Raw genomic sequence first — 16,785 nt, forward strand, 5'->3', positions numbered from 1 at the left:
AGTAAAAAAAAAAAAAAAACAAAAAAAAAAAAGAGAGCACTGAAAAATAGATCAACATAAATTATACAAACTAATACAAAAACAGTAAATCTTAGCTCTCAGAAATTCAGTAGAATAATTACAAAGAAAAATATACCCGGGTACATTGTAGTAATAAAACTGCTTTTAAAAAACTGAAAGTAAAGAGAAACTCTTGAGCACAAAGAAAAAGAAACATTTACACCCATAAAAAATTTTCATCGAAACAGTGTCAGCCAGATAGGGGCACCTGGGTGGCTTAGTCGGTTAGGCGTCCGACTCTCACTTAGGTCATGATCTCGCGTTTCCGTGGGTTCAGGCCCCGCGTCAGGCTCTGTGCTGACTGCCAGCTCAGAGCCTGGAGCCTGTTTCAGTCTGTGACTCCCTCTCTCTCTGATCCTCCCCTGCTCACGCTGTCTCTCTCTCTCTCAGAAATAAATTAAAAATATANGATCTCAAGTGTCTTACCACACAACATGAACAGGTCACTTTGGAAGATGATGGTTTTGGTCATTAGTTTGTGGTAATCACTTTATAGTGTACACATACAGCAAGACATCATGTTGCACATCCTAAATATACACATTTTTGTCAAAAATAAATTGAAAACATTTAGGGATGCCTGGGTGGCTCAGTCGGTTAGGCGTCCGACGTTGGCTCAGGTCATGATCTCACGGTTTGTGGGTTTGAGCCCCGCGTCAGGCTCTGTGCAGACTGCCAGCTCAGAGCCTGGAGCCTGTTTCAGTCTGTGACTCCCTCTCTCTCTGATCCTCCCCTGCTCACGCTGTCTCTCTCTCTCTCAGAAATAAATTAAAAATATATATATATAAAAAAAAAAAGAAAGAAAGAAACTATGTCAGCCAGATAGACACCCTTAGAGTACTGAAAAAGAAAAAAATGAATCCTACAAAGAATAACATTTTGGGGTGCTTAACCGACTGGGTGGCTCAGTCGGTTAAGCATCTGACTTCGGCTCAGGTCATGATCTCACCGTTCATGAGTTCGAGCCCCATGTCGGGCTCTGTTTTGACAACTCAGAGCCTGGAGCCTGCTTCAGATTCTGTGTTTCCCCCTCTATCTCTCTCTGCCTGTCTCCTGCTCACATTCAGTCTCTCTCTCTCTCAAAAATAAACAAACATTAAAAAAATAACATTTTTGTTAAAGAGGACAAGAAGATAATTTTAAGACAAGGCTAAAATCACTGTCAGCCAAGTACACTCTCAACAAATGATTACAAGGAAAGTTTCAACCTTAAAAAGTTACTAGGAAAAGACAAAGCACTTCAGCACAAAGCAAGCTGAAGAAAGGAAATGACAAACATAAAAGCAGAAGTTGATGAAACAAACAAACAAACAAAATCAATCAAGCAAAAAAACTAGTTCTTTGCAAAGATCAAAAACACTGATTAAGTCCTTTCTGGACTGATGAGGAAAATTACCAGTATCAGGAATGTGAGGGGGCATCACTGCAGATCCATCCCACAGATCTCTGAAGGATAATATGAGGTTATGAACCACTTTATAACAATAACCACTTTATGACATTTTATGATAGGGATACCTGTCTTTGTATGCCACAGCTATGGAAATGAAAATAGCCCTGGGAGGATCAGAGTCAAATAAGAAGCTATGGCAACACAGTGGTGCAAAAGATGAATAACCATAGAAAGGATCACCAGGGAGGTAGGCTTAGCTGAGATGTCTGGAAACGGCTACAAACAAAGGAGGGTAAAGGCTATCAGTGTACGTGGGTGCCAGTGTGGTCCTCTGTGGCCCGCTCTGCAGAGGAGCCTGGCAGCCGTTGCCACCGAGCACCTGGAAGACCTCAACAGCCTTCATGACAGCTGCAGAGCCCCTGCCACGTGCACAGCAGAGGACTGTGCAGTACTTGTTGGCACAGACTCCAGCCGCCTACTCTGCAGAGGAAACTGACGGCTTCTACCACTGAGGTAACCAACAGCCATTGCTGATACTGACCTCCTAGGGAGGGAGATGCCGCTGCACCCCTCCCAGAAGACGCCGCTGTGTCCCCACCCCAGGAACAGGGCTGCCAGCCCCAATCTCCAACTCTGTGCACATCCAGGACCCCAGAACTCTGGCTGCTCCACATGCACCCACACTCCAGACCTTGATTCCATGGTGGTTCTGCATGCGTTCACATCTCAGTCACTGACACTGCAGGCTAGCCAGCACACCAGACTCCAGACTGCCGTCGCTCTGTGAGCATACATGCTCCGCTCCTGGTTCTGACCCAAGGTGATCCAAGCCTCAGGACCACTGCCAAGGCAAGGATACCCTGAAGCCAGATCCAATGCCAGCAGGGATCTTTTTGCAATGTCACACCCCATTGAGGGGGAGAGAGAGAGAGAGAGATCAGGAGGTCCCCAGCAGCCTTTGCCATCAAAGACCTCAACAGCCTTCACTGCCGCTGCAGACACCTGGAGAATGGGCTGTTGAGGACCCCTGCAATCTTAATCGACACTGACCTCAGCAGATGGAGCTGAACATACACTAGGCTGATGGGCCTTCCCAAGAGCTGGAACCATCATATGCAAACTTCCAACACCCTTGTCCCCATGGCAGGTGAAGGCCTCTCCCTCCCCACTAAAACCAGTCTGTGAAGTCTGGTAGAGGTGACTTATCAATCAAATGCACAAACATCAACACAACGCTATAAGAAATATGATTTAAGGAAACATGACATCACCAAAGAAACACAGTAATTTTCCAGTAACTGACCCCAAAGAAATGGACAGCTATGATTTCCTGATAATGATTTCAAAATCATGATTTTAAGGAAGCTCAGTAAGCTACTAGAAAATACAGATAGAATTGAAATCAAGAGATAGATTCCAATACCAGGAAAACAATACACAAAATAAATTCAACAGAGAGAAATCATTAAAAAAAAAACAAACCCACAAGTTCTAAAGCTGAAGAATATAATGAATTCAATGAAAAATGCAATACAGAACATCAATAATGGACATTTGTGAACTCAAAAACAGGCCATTAGAAATTATCTAGTCAGGGTGAAAAAAAGAAAAATGAACAAAAAAGAGTGGGTCTAGTCAGCAGAAGGAAGGAAACAATAAAGGTCAAAGCAGAAATAAATGAAGTATACATCAGAGAAACAAAAGAAAAGATCAATGGAACTAAAGAGTTCCTTTTTTGGAAAGATAAAACCAAACTGACAAACTTTAACTAAACTGAGAAAAAAAGAGAGAAGACCGAAATAAATAAAATCAGAAATGAAAATCAGAGGAGACGTTATAACTGATACCACAGAAATATGAAGAAACATAAGAGACTGCTATTCACAATGATACACCAACAAATTGGATATCTAGAAAGGATAACTGCCATAAGAAGCTATCAATGGACTTTTCAAATAAGAATTTCCCCATTTCAAGGAGATTATCAGCTTAATTAAAGAGAGCAAGTCCATAACTACAAGGACAAAAGGAAGGACATAAAAGCACACAAGATTATCTAGTATTTAAAATACAAGTAAGATACTACATAACACTGAGAGGCGTCAAGGGCCGAAAACCCATAAAGCAAATTTTCCATACTGCTTGCTACAGGTTGTTTCCATAGCAAAGGTCCACATCACATTCCGGCTCAGCAATTACTAAGATAACTAGAAAAATATAGAAGGTTGAAAGGAGAGCAACAAACTTAAAAAGCAGAGCTCAGAAATATTTTGTGCAAGTAGTTAGAAAAGCTATCTGTATTTTAAACCTGGAACCTCCTGACCCCGGGTCTTATAATTGCTTCCCAGAACAAATGTCAATTTCTCCCTCTGTAAGACCAGCCTTCATTCTATGTTGAGTAGATAAAAATTACTAAGTCACAAGCTTGCTAAATGAAAACTTTAAGGTTTACCAGATTTCTAATAAAGATAAAATATTCCCGTGTCAACATTTTATGTGCAATTTGCTACTTACAAAGTCTTGACGTATGTCATTGAAGTCTTTGCCGTATTTTTCCAGTGCCTCTTCAAATAAACTAGCTTCAGACGCTGACCACTCTTCCATTTCATCTCTGCATAAAACAGGTCCTCCGAGTGGTACTAAGACACTAATTGCACTGCTTAAATCATAGCTGTGCCTGTACAGTGTATCCATGGCATGAAACTAAAGAAAACAAACAAAATGGAGAGAAAAGATCAGCTAGAAATGCAAACTTGCTCCATTATTTAAGAACAGAAATCCTAAAATGCATGATGCACTTAATTAACACTAATATACTTAGGTGTTTATTTTCTAAGTAACAAAATTAAGAAAAATTAAAAAACCAGATTACCTATCTGTTGTAAATGTAAAATATCATTTACTGCTTTCAGAAAATGTTGATTTGTACCTTATAAGATGTGTATTAAAAAAAAATGCATTCATTTGTTATAGTAACCTAACCATGAAAATCCAGGGCCTCCAGGCACAGGTATTAACTGGGAAGCGAGTAAGTTTCACCATCCCGTTCGTTAAAAGTGCCACAATCACTTCAGCATTATACAGGGTTGTTTCCCTTCCTTGACAAGGGAAAAACAGATTATGTATTAGAGAAAAAATATTCTCAGGTTGGATTAAGACGATGATGTACTATGAAGACAGTTACAGAAAACAATGGAATTGAGAATCAGGGTGACAAAACCAAACTACACATCCATGTTAAACAAACAAAATGAAATGCACATCCATGTAAAAACAGTAACTTGGCTGAGATTTTCTAAGACAAAGAACAGATGAATAGACTTGCTTGAATCAGCTAGGCTAGTGTAGGTTTCCTATATATTTCAAGAGAGAATGATATGAAGAGTAATTTGAAAAGAGGATCAGATAGATTAGGATAATATACCTGTTTTTTTTGGCAAAAGTATCTTGGGTCTAGCTTACTTAAAAAACACTCTTCTTCCCATTAGAAGCAGTGAATAAACAGGTTCCAAAACTTTAAATTTGAAACACTAGTGACGTCATTTCTAATGGAGAGCAAGAGATTGATTCATAACATATACACACATTTGTTTATGTAGAAGGGAAACTGGGAAACAGGGTGATTGGCTCCGCTGTGTCTGGATAAGATGTAGGGGTGGCGTGGATTTCGTTGGCAGGGTGACCGAAACCTTACCAAGTGAGGACTAGTTCTATTTAAACTTTCTAACATATCAAAGCCAGATCCTGCAGCTTGTACACAAAGTATATACTGATATTAAAATATTCATAAAGGAGGATAGCATCACATCCATATGAAAACATGTCTCTTAAAATTTAGCTGGGGAGTTCCCTACTACTCATACAGGAATATAAGATAAACTCAAATATCAACTAATATCTGTTAAAGAGAAAAAATTATTGGCTACAGTATCCATTAAAAAGACATATTTACACTGTGATACATTAAGACACCGAATAAGGGTTTAAAATATGAACTTGTTGACAGAACTAAAGGTGGGATTTAGGACATACAGACATATTTAAGGTACAGTAACTAACTGCTTTAATAAGGATGAACACCTCTCTTAAATAAATCACTGGATTCCACAAAACAAAAGCAAGCAGGAATCTCATTATCTATTCCTTAGTCATAATCACAGCAAGGACCACTGACCAGGTATATAGTCTTTTGCTGTATGTGTCACAATCATGGAATAATTTTGATTTTCAAGTGAATTTCTTCTCACCATTCCACAACAAGGGTTACAAAAATGTTAGAATTGATCTTTACTCTTCGCCTGTGCTCTGCAAACTTCATAATCAACTAAACTCCCCTTTCCTAGCTAAACTTCTCACGTGACAGACTCATCACTTTAACTGTACAATACACTGTTAAACAAGTTTACATCACCCCTGAAATTAATTAGTTTCTAAAAAACTGATCTATGAAAATGAAAGCAAAGTCCAAGAGCATGTAAGGATCCCTTCAATTTAATATATTACCATAAAAAATTATTTTTAAACTAAATTTACAATGGATAACAAAACTGAAGAAGCTTAAGTGGTATTCAAAATCAAGAATTATACAAATTAACTTTGCTGCTGAGATTCCTCAGGAGGTGGTAGTTTTTATGATTAACAGGTGTTCCGAAACCCAAAGTCACAAGACTAAATGAGTGTTTCTCAACTGATATTGTAGCAGCCACTCAAAGCATGAAAGAATCTTCAGTCTTTCGTTCATGAAAGGTGAAGAAAAGGCTTCTCTTACAGGTACTTTTACAAATGATGATAGGCTATTATCCAATAGGGTTTCAAAGAACCAAAGTAATATCACAGCCGTTATAAGTGATTATGACCCAAATCTGAAGTGAATAGATTGTGAATGGAGTGTGTGTTACTGAACGCCGAAGTAAACACTGGCTTTCAGAAGACTAACTCCTGCACTGTCACAAATTAAATGGAAAGAATGGGTCCAACTTATAGCTAACCGGAAGCGATGAAACCCCCAAAGTCCGCTTTGAAACACAGCCCAGAGGAGAGTGTCGTCATAATCAGTCTGTGTAGAAAATCTACATCCCATTAGACATATGCACTGTGGAATTCCCAGGGAATAATTTTATTTAAAGTGATGACCAGTTTCATAAAGGAAGCCACAATATGGGCTAGAGGTCCATACTAACTCCATCTTTCTCACACACATAGGAGTCTCCTTTTGAATGGGCTTTTATAGAGTTCAATATCACCCTTAAAAGCTGTAAGTAAAACACAAAATTTACCTTCTGTAACAGAAGAGACAACATCAAAAGACTCTCAGAAATAGGCTAACAAAAGACATAGAAGTCTGGACATATGACTTACGGTTTATCAGTAAGATCATAAAAATTCCAAGAGCTAGACATATAAGAGAACACACTGGCTGATTCCATTTATGTGAACTTTGAGAAGAGTAACAATCAATGGTGAGAGAAGTCAGAATAATGATTACCTCAGAAGGAGGGGGGCGATCATTCACTGGGAAGAGGCATGAGGGAAGAGGCACAATCTTTTGAGACTGTGGTAATGTTCTTTATCTAGATCTGGGTGGTGATTACACGAATGTATACTAATATACAAGTTTACAAACTATGCACCTAAGTGTACTGAATACACTTTACTGTATATATACCTCAATTTAAAGTAACACAAAGAATTTAAAGACTAAATGTAAAATAAAAGAAACTCTTCACTCCCCCAGATAAATACTTTACAAAGATACCATGTTTTCAATAGAGATACAGATACACACAAGATCCATTCAAATCTAAATTTAAAAATCATAAGAACTCAGCACAAGCTGTTCTCTCTGCCAAATAGTGGTGAAGGTGTTGTCACATTTCATCTCATTCATAACAGATGGAGATGACAAACAGAAGTATTTTCAGAGAAAGACTGACAATGAAATCTTGGCAGCGAATTTCTCATCCTTTGTTCATTAAGTAGAATCACACAATAGTAGACTGGATTATTATTCAGCAAATATTCACTCCCTCCCCTGGACCTCCATAGAAGAGTAGTCTTCCACTCCACTGAGGTGGGGCCTGTCCACGTGACTTGACTGGCAAATAAGATGTTCAAGATACTAACATAACAGAGCCCTGACATGTGTTTGCATATCTAGATTTGCCCTCTTGAGCTATTGCTTCATCATGAGAGGATGAGATACACATGGAGCAGATCTGGACTCACACTGTGGCTTGGCACCTAAATTGGCCCAGTCTAATTCAGCAGAATCCTAGACAATCTGCAAAGGAGTACATAAGAAATTATGTTCTTGTTGTTATAAGCCACTGAAATACTAGGCAGTGTAACAGATACTGTGTTTTCCCTTTTGAGAATAAAGAACTTACTCACTTCGTGCTAGATGTGCTGTGAGCAGACTGCCCTCAGCTGTCACCTTTGGAATGATCTCAAAAAGAATCATCACCCAAGGTCATGCCCTTTTCCTGGCGCAGCCTTTATCCAATGATGCAGGAGTGTATAGGCTCAGCGTGTCACCCAGATTTGGGACAACCTTTCTAAGTGTCCCATGGAGCCGGCTGAAGCCTCATTCATAGGGCATCATAACCTACTTTCTTCCTCTGTTCAATCCTGCCTCCATCCCTTCTCTTCCACAGATTAGGTTTTTTTTTTTTTTTTTTTTTATTTTTTTTNTTCAAAGCACCCATGGACAGTCCTTTGCTTTTCCAAGAGAAAAAAGCTCAGGAATGCTTCCCTTCATTCTAGGCCAGGCTGCCTACAGATATAGACCCTTTCCTCTGCTGCCTTATTGACAGTTACATTAAATACAGTATATGACAAGAGAGTATTCATACTGTACTGTAGTCACATCCGTGCGAGTGTATACAATGCCCCCCATGCAGAAAAAGATTCCACTGAGCCAAGAGACAGCAGTGATTCTGTTAGTGAAAGTCATCCTACACAATAACCCTCCTCTCTCGTCTCCCTCACACCAGCCACCAAGGTTCACAAAGGTAAGTACAGGTTAATTTGTTATTTTTTTTTATATTTTATTATTTTGTAATGATTACAATATTGTAATCATTTTTACATGAATATTTTTGGGTTGTGGAATGAATCGTTTTCATTATTTTTTATAGGGAAATTCGCTTTGACATAGAAGTGCTTTGGGTTACAAGCCTGTTGCTGGAATGAATTACACTCACAAACCAAGGTTTTACTGTATAAAACAACTATGTGAGGACACTGAAGAACAACCAATGCAAGCAAGGGGAGGCTAAAATAATTCAGGAAGAATATGTATGACATGTGAGTTTCCACACTGATGTAACCTTTTACCTTAATGGCATTTTCTAGACTGCTACAAGGCAGAACAGACAAAACCAGAAAGTTTCCTTTGTACTAGGCTGAAGTAAAAGTGGCTAATACCCAAGGGACAAAATGCTAGGGAGGATTATAGGATTATATTCCAAGCCCTAAAGGAAATCACAATATATTAAAAGAATTGGTATATGTGTTCTCTGACCACAACCCCCAAGGCAATTGAGATAAATTTATGAACCTCATTTCCTTGGAAATTAACTCACAATTAAATGCCACACTATAAATTAGGAAATACTTAGAACCAAATGATAATGAAAATACTACATATCAAACTTTAGTACATATAGAGGCACATTTATAATCTTAAATATTGATGATGGAAAAGTAGACAAATGCAGCTGATGGGCTAAAAGTCTTTTAAAAAGCTGGAATAGGAGGAGTGCCTGAGAGGCTCAGGCAGTTAAGTGTCTCACTCTTAATTTTGGCTCAGGTCATGATCTCACAGTAGGGAGACAACTCCGCGTCAAGCTCCCAACTAGGCGTGGAGCCTCCTTAAGATTCATATTCTCTCGGGGCGCCTGGGTAGCTTAGTCGGTTAAGCGTCCGACTTTCGCTTAGGTCATGATCGCGCGGTTCGTGGGTTCGAGCCCCGCGTTGGGCTCTGTGCTGACAGCCAGCTCAGTGCCTGGAGCCTATTTCAGAGTCTGTCACTCCCTCTCTCTCTGACCCTCCCCTGCTCATGCTGTCTCTCTCTCTCTCCTAGAAATAAATAAAAAAAATTTTTTAAAAATTAAAAAAAAAAGATTCATATTCTGTCTCTCCCCCCGCCCCTGCAAAAAAAGAAAAAAAAAGTGGAACAGGAATATCGGAGTAAACCCTAAGAAAAGTAGAAGGAAGAAAATATACAGGAAAAAAACCCCTTAAATATAAAACACACAATAATAATAAAAAGAAAACATACAATAAAAAAAAATCAAGTCAACTAAAATCTTTCTTTTAGATAATAAAAAAGAAAAATCTAGCAAAACTGTCCTGAAAGAAATGGGAAATGACACACAAACAGAATAAAAAGCTACTTATAACTGGAGACTTACCAAATTATTCTAATTAAAGAATACTCTGAAAACTTATCTCAGTAAATTTGAAAATTTAGGGTGAAATGGAAAGTCTCTTGACTTAACTGACCAAAATGGACTTAAGTAGGATTAAAATTTATTTTTTTAATTATTATTATTATTTTTTTACGTTTTATTTATTCTTGAGAGACAGAGTGAGACAGAGCGTGAGCGGAGGAGGAGCAGAGAGAAGGAGACACAGAATCCAAGGCAGGTTCCAGGCTCCGAGTAAACATTCAGCACAGAGCGCGTGCGATCACAACCTGAGCTGAAGTCGGACACTTAAGTGACTGAGCCACCCAGGCGCCCCTAAAAACTTATTTTAATTATAAATCAAATTATAACCACATCCCAAACTAAGTGACATTCTACAACATAAATAGCCGGCAATTTGAAAATGCCAGTCACAAAAGACAAAGAATGAGGGACTGTTCTGTACTGAAATTAAAATGATATGACAACCCAATAAAGTAAATGATTTCCAAGTAGATCTTAAACCAGAAAAAAAAATTTCTTTTGTTATAAAGAGGCTACCTGAAACAACTAGAAAATCTCACTAAAGCCTCTAGATTAGATAACAGCACTACAGTAACATTCATTTCCTGCCTCAGTGATATACTTAGAAGGAAGAAAAATTTCGTGTTTCATATGATTTACCACAGTGGTAGTCTTAGTTTTAATTCTAATTTACAGCCTTGGGAACATAGACAGTACTCTTAAGTTTTAGGAAACTGTGTTTTAAAAAAATTATATGAATTCTCATTTCATCAATTTTATACTCATTTTGAATACTAGATTTCTGATGTAAGCTGATACCTAAAATTTTAATCTGAAGATTTATATACTCTGTAGAGTGCAATTCCTTTAAATGTTGTAATGACTGTGAATTGCAATCTATCCTCAAATTCCCAGTACCCCCAAGGCCCTAAATGAAATATGTGATTTCAACAGGGTTCACGAATGAAGAGAATGAAGTACATGATTAATGGCTAGCAATTGTTACAAAGAGTTAAAATCTGAAGAATAAAATTACTGTTGGTTAAGTCAACTTTTTCTTTTCAAGAAAATGAGTTACTTACTTTTTCAAAGTTTTTCTTGAGGAGAAAATTTTTATTGTAAAAATTATAGCTTGTTTTAAGGGGAAGATCTTTTATTATTTTTTAATGTTTATTTATTTTTGAGAGAGAAAGAGATAAGTGGGGGGAGGGGCAGAGAGGGAGAGAGAGGCACAGAATCCAAAGCAGGCTCAGCACAGAGCCTAACATGGGGCTCAAACTCACAAACCACGAGATTATGACCTTAGTGGAAGTCTGATGCTTAACCAACTGAGCTACCCAGGCGCCCTTAAGGGGAAGATCTTTAAATCATTTAATGATCTCCTTGTAACAATTATATTACAGTGTATGACCACTCATAACATAATGACCATATTCAAATTTGATAACCTACTACAATAACAGTAAATATGGCATGATAAAAGCCCTATCAGACAATCAATAATGATATAAAATCAGAAGAAAGTAAATGAGACTCAACAAGATTGGGGGAAAGGGGGGAATATATCATTGTTATCACCATCTCAACAAACAACTAGTATTACCAAGCTTTTAACACTGTGCCGCACACTGCTCTGAATGATTTACAAGTACCACCTTGTTTACTCCTCAAGTTGATGCCACATGGTAACTCAGAGACAGACTTTTCCAGAGGCTGGGAAGAGGGTGCCAGAGATCTTGTTCAGGACACTGGGACATCAAATACTCTCTTCCAGTGTGGACAGAGTCTCAAGAGCCAGCAAGGCCCGGTGTTTATGAATATTACCTTAAATGAAGGTGCAAAAACTGTCGAATATAATTTCTTCTGAATGTTGATGGAAGCTCAAAAAGAACTGTACCATAGCAATAAATCACTTGTCTTCCACACAACCTGGGCAGCCAGTTCCACAAAGAGTTTTATGCCCCTTAGAAAATCCAGGGGCCCAGGGGGCGCCTGGGTGGCTTAGTCGGTTAAGCGTCCGACTTTCGCTTAGGTCGTGATCTCACGGTTCGTGGGTTTGAGCCCCACGTCACTCTCTGTGCTGCCTGTCAGCTCAGAGCCTGGAGCCTATTTCAGAGTCTGTGTCTCCCTCTCTCTCTGACCCTCCCCTGCTCACGCTGTCTCTCTCTCTCCTAGAAATAAATTAAAAAAAAAAAAAAAGAAAAAAGAAAATCCAGGGGCCCAGGGAAAACAGCACTGAGGTGTGCTCTGGGTACCTACTGCAGTTCCATCAAGTTCTATATTCTTGGACACATACATCTGCAATTTGTAGAGTTATGTCTATAAACCCTCTTCTTCTTGTCAATAGATAACCCCCTGAAGCAGGACAGATAGGTTTCATATTAGTATTCCCATTGCCAGTGAGGAAACTCAGGCATGAGGAGGTTATGTAACTTGCAGAAAACTAAATGGATCATAAGCTATAGGTTCGGGGCGTTGCGGGGGAGGGGACCCAGAGAATCATATAAGTATATCTACTTGTACACCCATGTTCATAGTAGTACTATTCATAATGGCCAAAATGTAGAAACAACTCAAGTTTCTATTGAATAAATACAATGTGGTATATGCACACGATAAAGTATTATGCAGCCTCAAAAAGGAAGGAAACAATGACACACAGTACTATATGGATGAAGCTGAAGACATTATGCAAAGTGAAATAAGCAAGTCACAGGAGGGTAAATACCGTGTGGTTCCATTTAAATGAAGTACCCAGAGTAGTTAAAATGACAGCAACAGAAATCAGAATGGTGGTTGCTAAGGGCTGGGGAACAGGGAGTTATTATTTAATGAGGACAGAGTTTCAGTTGGGGAAGACAAAAACATCCTGGAGACGGATGCTGGTGATGACTGCACAAAAGGATGAATACTTAATGCCAGAGAACCGTGCACTTAAAAATGGCTAAAATGGCAAATTTTATGTTGTGTATATTTTACCACAGTTTCTAAACAAGTATATCCAATGCCAGAAACTTTCTATAATTCCTGGTAGACTCTGTGTGTTCAGCTCTGGTGACACAATGACATTATTATTCAAATATATATATAATCTCTCTTAGTGATGAGATGCATTCAATAAAAGATCTATTAACATGCTAAATAACATTTAAATAGAAATATACTCCAATGACCTATTCTAATAAGAACCTATTGTCCTATGTCCCAGAGATAGAAACTAATTTATTCATTCTCAGATATTTACTGAATACCTAGTAAATATATCCCAGGAATTATGCTTGGTACTGGGAATTCAACAGTGAGGAAAAACAGATATAGTCACTATATTGATGAATACTGCAAGCTGAGATGTAGGGAAGGGGAAGAAGAGAGACACACATTAATGAGATAATCACAAAAATCACAAAATAAAAAGTAATTACAAACAATTAACTTGGAGGAATGTTGTTGCTTCTCTCCATGAGCACATCACAGAGTAACCTGCCCTAGATGGACAGATTAGACAAGATTTAAAAAAAAATTAAGAGTTAATTAGGTGGTGGGGCAACTGGGTGCTCAGTCAGATAAGTGTCCAACTCGGTTTTGGCTCAGGTCATGATATCACCATTTGTGGGTTAGAGCCCAGCAATGGGCTCTACACTGACAGTGCAGAGCCTGCTCAGGATTCTCTCTTTCTCCCTCCCTCTGCCCCTCCCCCACTCGTTCTTGTTCTCGTTCTCTCTCTCACTCTCTCTCAAAATAAATAAGTCTGGGGAGCCTGGGTGGCTCAGCTGGTTAAGTATCTGACTTCTGCTCAGGTCACGATTTTGTGGTCATTGAGTTCAAGTCCCACGTTGGGCTCTGTGCTGATAGGTCTGAGCCTGAACCCTTTTCAGATTCTGTCTCCCTCTTTCTCTGCCCCTACCCCACTCACACTCTGTCTCCGTCTCTCAAAAATAAGCAAACATTTTTTTAAAAGTTTAAAAATAAATAAATTATGAAAAAAAAGTTAATTAGGTAGGGCTGTAAGAATGTCCAGGCAAAGGGAACTAAAATTGCAAAGGCCCTGTGGCAGGAAGCAGGCAATGGAATCAAAGGAAGGCTGGCTGGGGCCCAGAGGACATAGAGGGAAGTGTGGGGATAAGGGACTGGAGAGACTGGCCAGGCAAAACCCCACAGCTTTTTAAACCTGTTTTAAGGATCTGGGTTTTTACCCTGAAAGCTATTAAAAGCCACTAAAAGGATGTAAGATAGGAGAGAGCAAAATCAAAACTGCATTTTAAAAAGATCAGATAGAATTAGAGATATTCCAGAATGCAGTCTCCTCCCTATGAAATCAACACAACCTGACCTTTCTCAGAACAAGATTCAGCATCACAAAACCTGTTTCTAGTACTTAGTCTGTCACCAATTAAATATGAATCTTTATATAAGTTACTTCACCATTATCTCTAATATGGTCTATCCTTGAAGATTTCTGAGGCCTCAAACAACTTAAAAAACTCTTTTTTCTCAGATCTTATCCTCCAACTTGCTTTGTCCTCAGAGTCCAAGAAAAGAGAAATCTAGCACTTCGACCATTACCTGTTCTCTGAGACTTAGGCTGTGCTCAGGCAACAGCTCCCTACCAATGCACATGGCACCCTCCACCCCATAACAGGCCCGGCCTTCCACCAACTACTTACAGACCACCTTGGGGTTTACTGTGTTCTAAAGAATTTTGTTTCCCCAATGGGGCGAAGGGAGGTCAATGTAGGTTGTAAACTAATTTCGTTTCTTTCTTTGCATATTGTACAAAGGACACTTTACATTTTAGTGGAATGAAGGTGAGATTTAGGAAGCCTCCATGACAACTTCAATGTTTTAACAATTATAAACCTTACCATGTTTCTTAGACTAGCAGTTTGAAATTCAGTCTAGCTATGATTGTAACAGGTCTCAAAATAAGAAAGTCAGACCTAGCAATCTGTGGGCAGCTTAATTACCTGCTCCCAAAACACTACTGGTGATTCGACAAGTAGCATGCAACGTGTAGGATAAACAGATGCTTCAGATTAGGAATGCTGACAGTTGGCTACAGTCCCTTACAGGAAAAGCCTCAGTGAAAATCACCTAGGACAGGCCACCAGAGTTCCATAACCATGCCTTCTCTGCAGTGAGAAGTCTTCACATACAGTCTGGTCACCTGATGGAGAAAGGTACCAACGTGACCTGTATGGACGTGAAAACACTGAAAGAAAAATAAGAACTTGACTCTCCAAATTCAACTGAATGATGACTATAAAATTTTTTTTCTTTCTGAGAGAGAGCGAGAGAGAGACAGACAGACAGACAGACACAGCATGAGCAGGGGAAGCTCAGAGAGAGAGGGAAACATAGAATCTGAAGCAGGCTCCAGGATCTGAGCTAGCTGTCAGCACAGAGCCTGACGTGGGGCTTGAACCCACGAATGTGACATCATGACCTGAGCCGAAGTCGGCTGCTTAACTGACTGAGCCACCCAGGCGCCCCTGAATGATGAATCTAATTTTCATTTATTTTTTTAAATCTAATTTTCAGGGGCGCCTGGGTGGCTCAGTCGGCTCAGGTCATGATCTCATGGTTCGTGGGTTCGAGCCTCATGTCGGGCTCTGTGCTAACAGCTAGCTCAGAGCCTGGAGCCTGTCTTTGGATTCTGTGTCTCTCTCTCTCTCTCTGACCCTCCCCTGCCCACGCTCTCTCTCAAAAATAAATAAAACATTAAAAAAATTTTTAAAAAATCTAATTTTCATTTCATGGCACAAAACAACTTCCCAGCTTCTCATACGATCTTTTTGGAAAAGAATCTGCAAAACTCATATTATCAATGTACAAGTAATCAACTTCTAAGCACTCCCACTCATTTCTATAGAAGTGCCCCCGGGATTTTTTATGTTAACATTGAAGAGGAAGGTATGAGGCTACTGGGCAAATAGGACTAAAGGTGCAGGTCAGGGCATCTGAAATAACAAAGTGCATCAATTTCTTCCTGTTTTTGTGACTTCTGAAAGATATCAATTTTATGGCTCTGAAAATAATCTAAACATAAGAACAACATATAGAGTCCAAGTAAAGCTGAACTTAGGCTTGTTAGAGCAGGAAACCAAAGCATTTCAATGTTGCAGACAAAAAACCAGATCTTCAGTACTGCCTGTTCTGACCCAGACAACAATGATTTTTAAACCCAAGCCATTTTAAGGAGAGTAGAACAGAAAACATGTAATCTGGGGGACAGAATCCCAGGTAGGAGTTAAGAACAGATCCAAATCCTGTCTCTGAAACCAGCTGTACAAACATGACAAATGCAATTTCCTGAACCTCTGAGTACACTTCTGCTTTAAAAAGTAACAATTATAGGTGCACCTGGGTGGCTAAGTCGGTTAGGCTTCTGACTCTGGATTTCAGCTCAGGTCATGATCTCAGGGTTATGAGGTAGAGCCCCATGTCGCATCAGGCTCCATGCTAAGCACAGACCCTGCTTAATAGTCTCTCTCTCCCTCTACTCCTTTCCCCCACTCCTGTGCTGAATACTAAAGGAAACAAAACAGAAGAAATGCAAACACTGGAGGGTGTGAAAGCACCCGCCCAGAAGAAACATGTAAGCAAGTGCTGCAAATGATAAACACAAAATGATGTTTAAACTAATTAAGGTACACAGGTTGTGTTCTTTTTAAAACGCTTCTTTTATAACAAATACTGAATCTTTAAAAATTCTGCCCTCTCAGGGGGCACCTGGGTGGCTCAGTTGGTTAAGTAGCTGACTTTGGCTCAGGTCATGATCTCACAGCTCAGGAGTTTGAGCCCCACATCAGGCTTTGTGCCAACAGCTCCGAGTCTGGAGCCTGCTTCGGATTCTGTGTCTCCCTCTTTCGCTCTCTGCTCCTGGCCCCCCCCCCCCCCCAC

The 16,785-nt window shown here is 39.5% G+C and overlaps 1 protein-coding gene across 1 annotated transcript in view; it reads right to left on the reverse strand.

Annotated features, from left to right (window-relative positions):
* The window catches only part of MTA3 (metastasis associated 1 family member 3), a 171,152-nt gene that overhangs the window by 49,063 nt on the left and 105,304 nt on the right, over window positions 1-16,785 (reverse strand). The window contains exon 8 of the mRNA XM_077773462.1: window positions 3,968-4,156. Within this exon, the coding sequence (XP_077629588.1) occupies window positions 3,968-4,156 (189 nt within the window). The remainder of the gene's footprint in view (window positions 1-3,967; window positions 4,157-16,785) is intronic.

Source organism: Crocuta crocuta, unplaced genomic scaffold (assembly GCF_008692635.1).
Source record: "Crocuta crocuta isolate KB4526 unplaced genomic scaffold, BGI_CrCroc_1.0 scaffold67, whole genome shotgun sequence".
Classification (NCBI taxonomy): domain Eukaryota; kingdom Metazoa; phylum Chordata; class Mammalia; order Carnivora; family Hyaenidae; genus Crocuta; species Crocuta crocuta.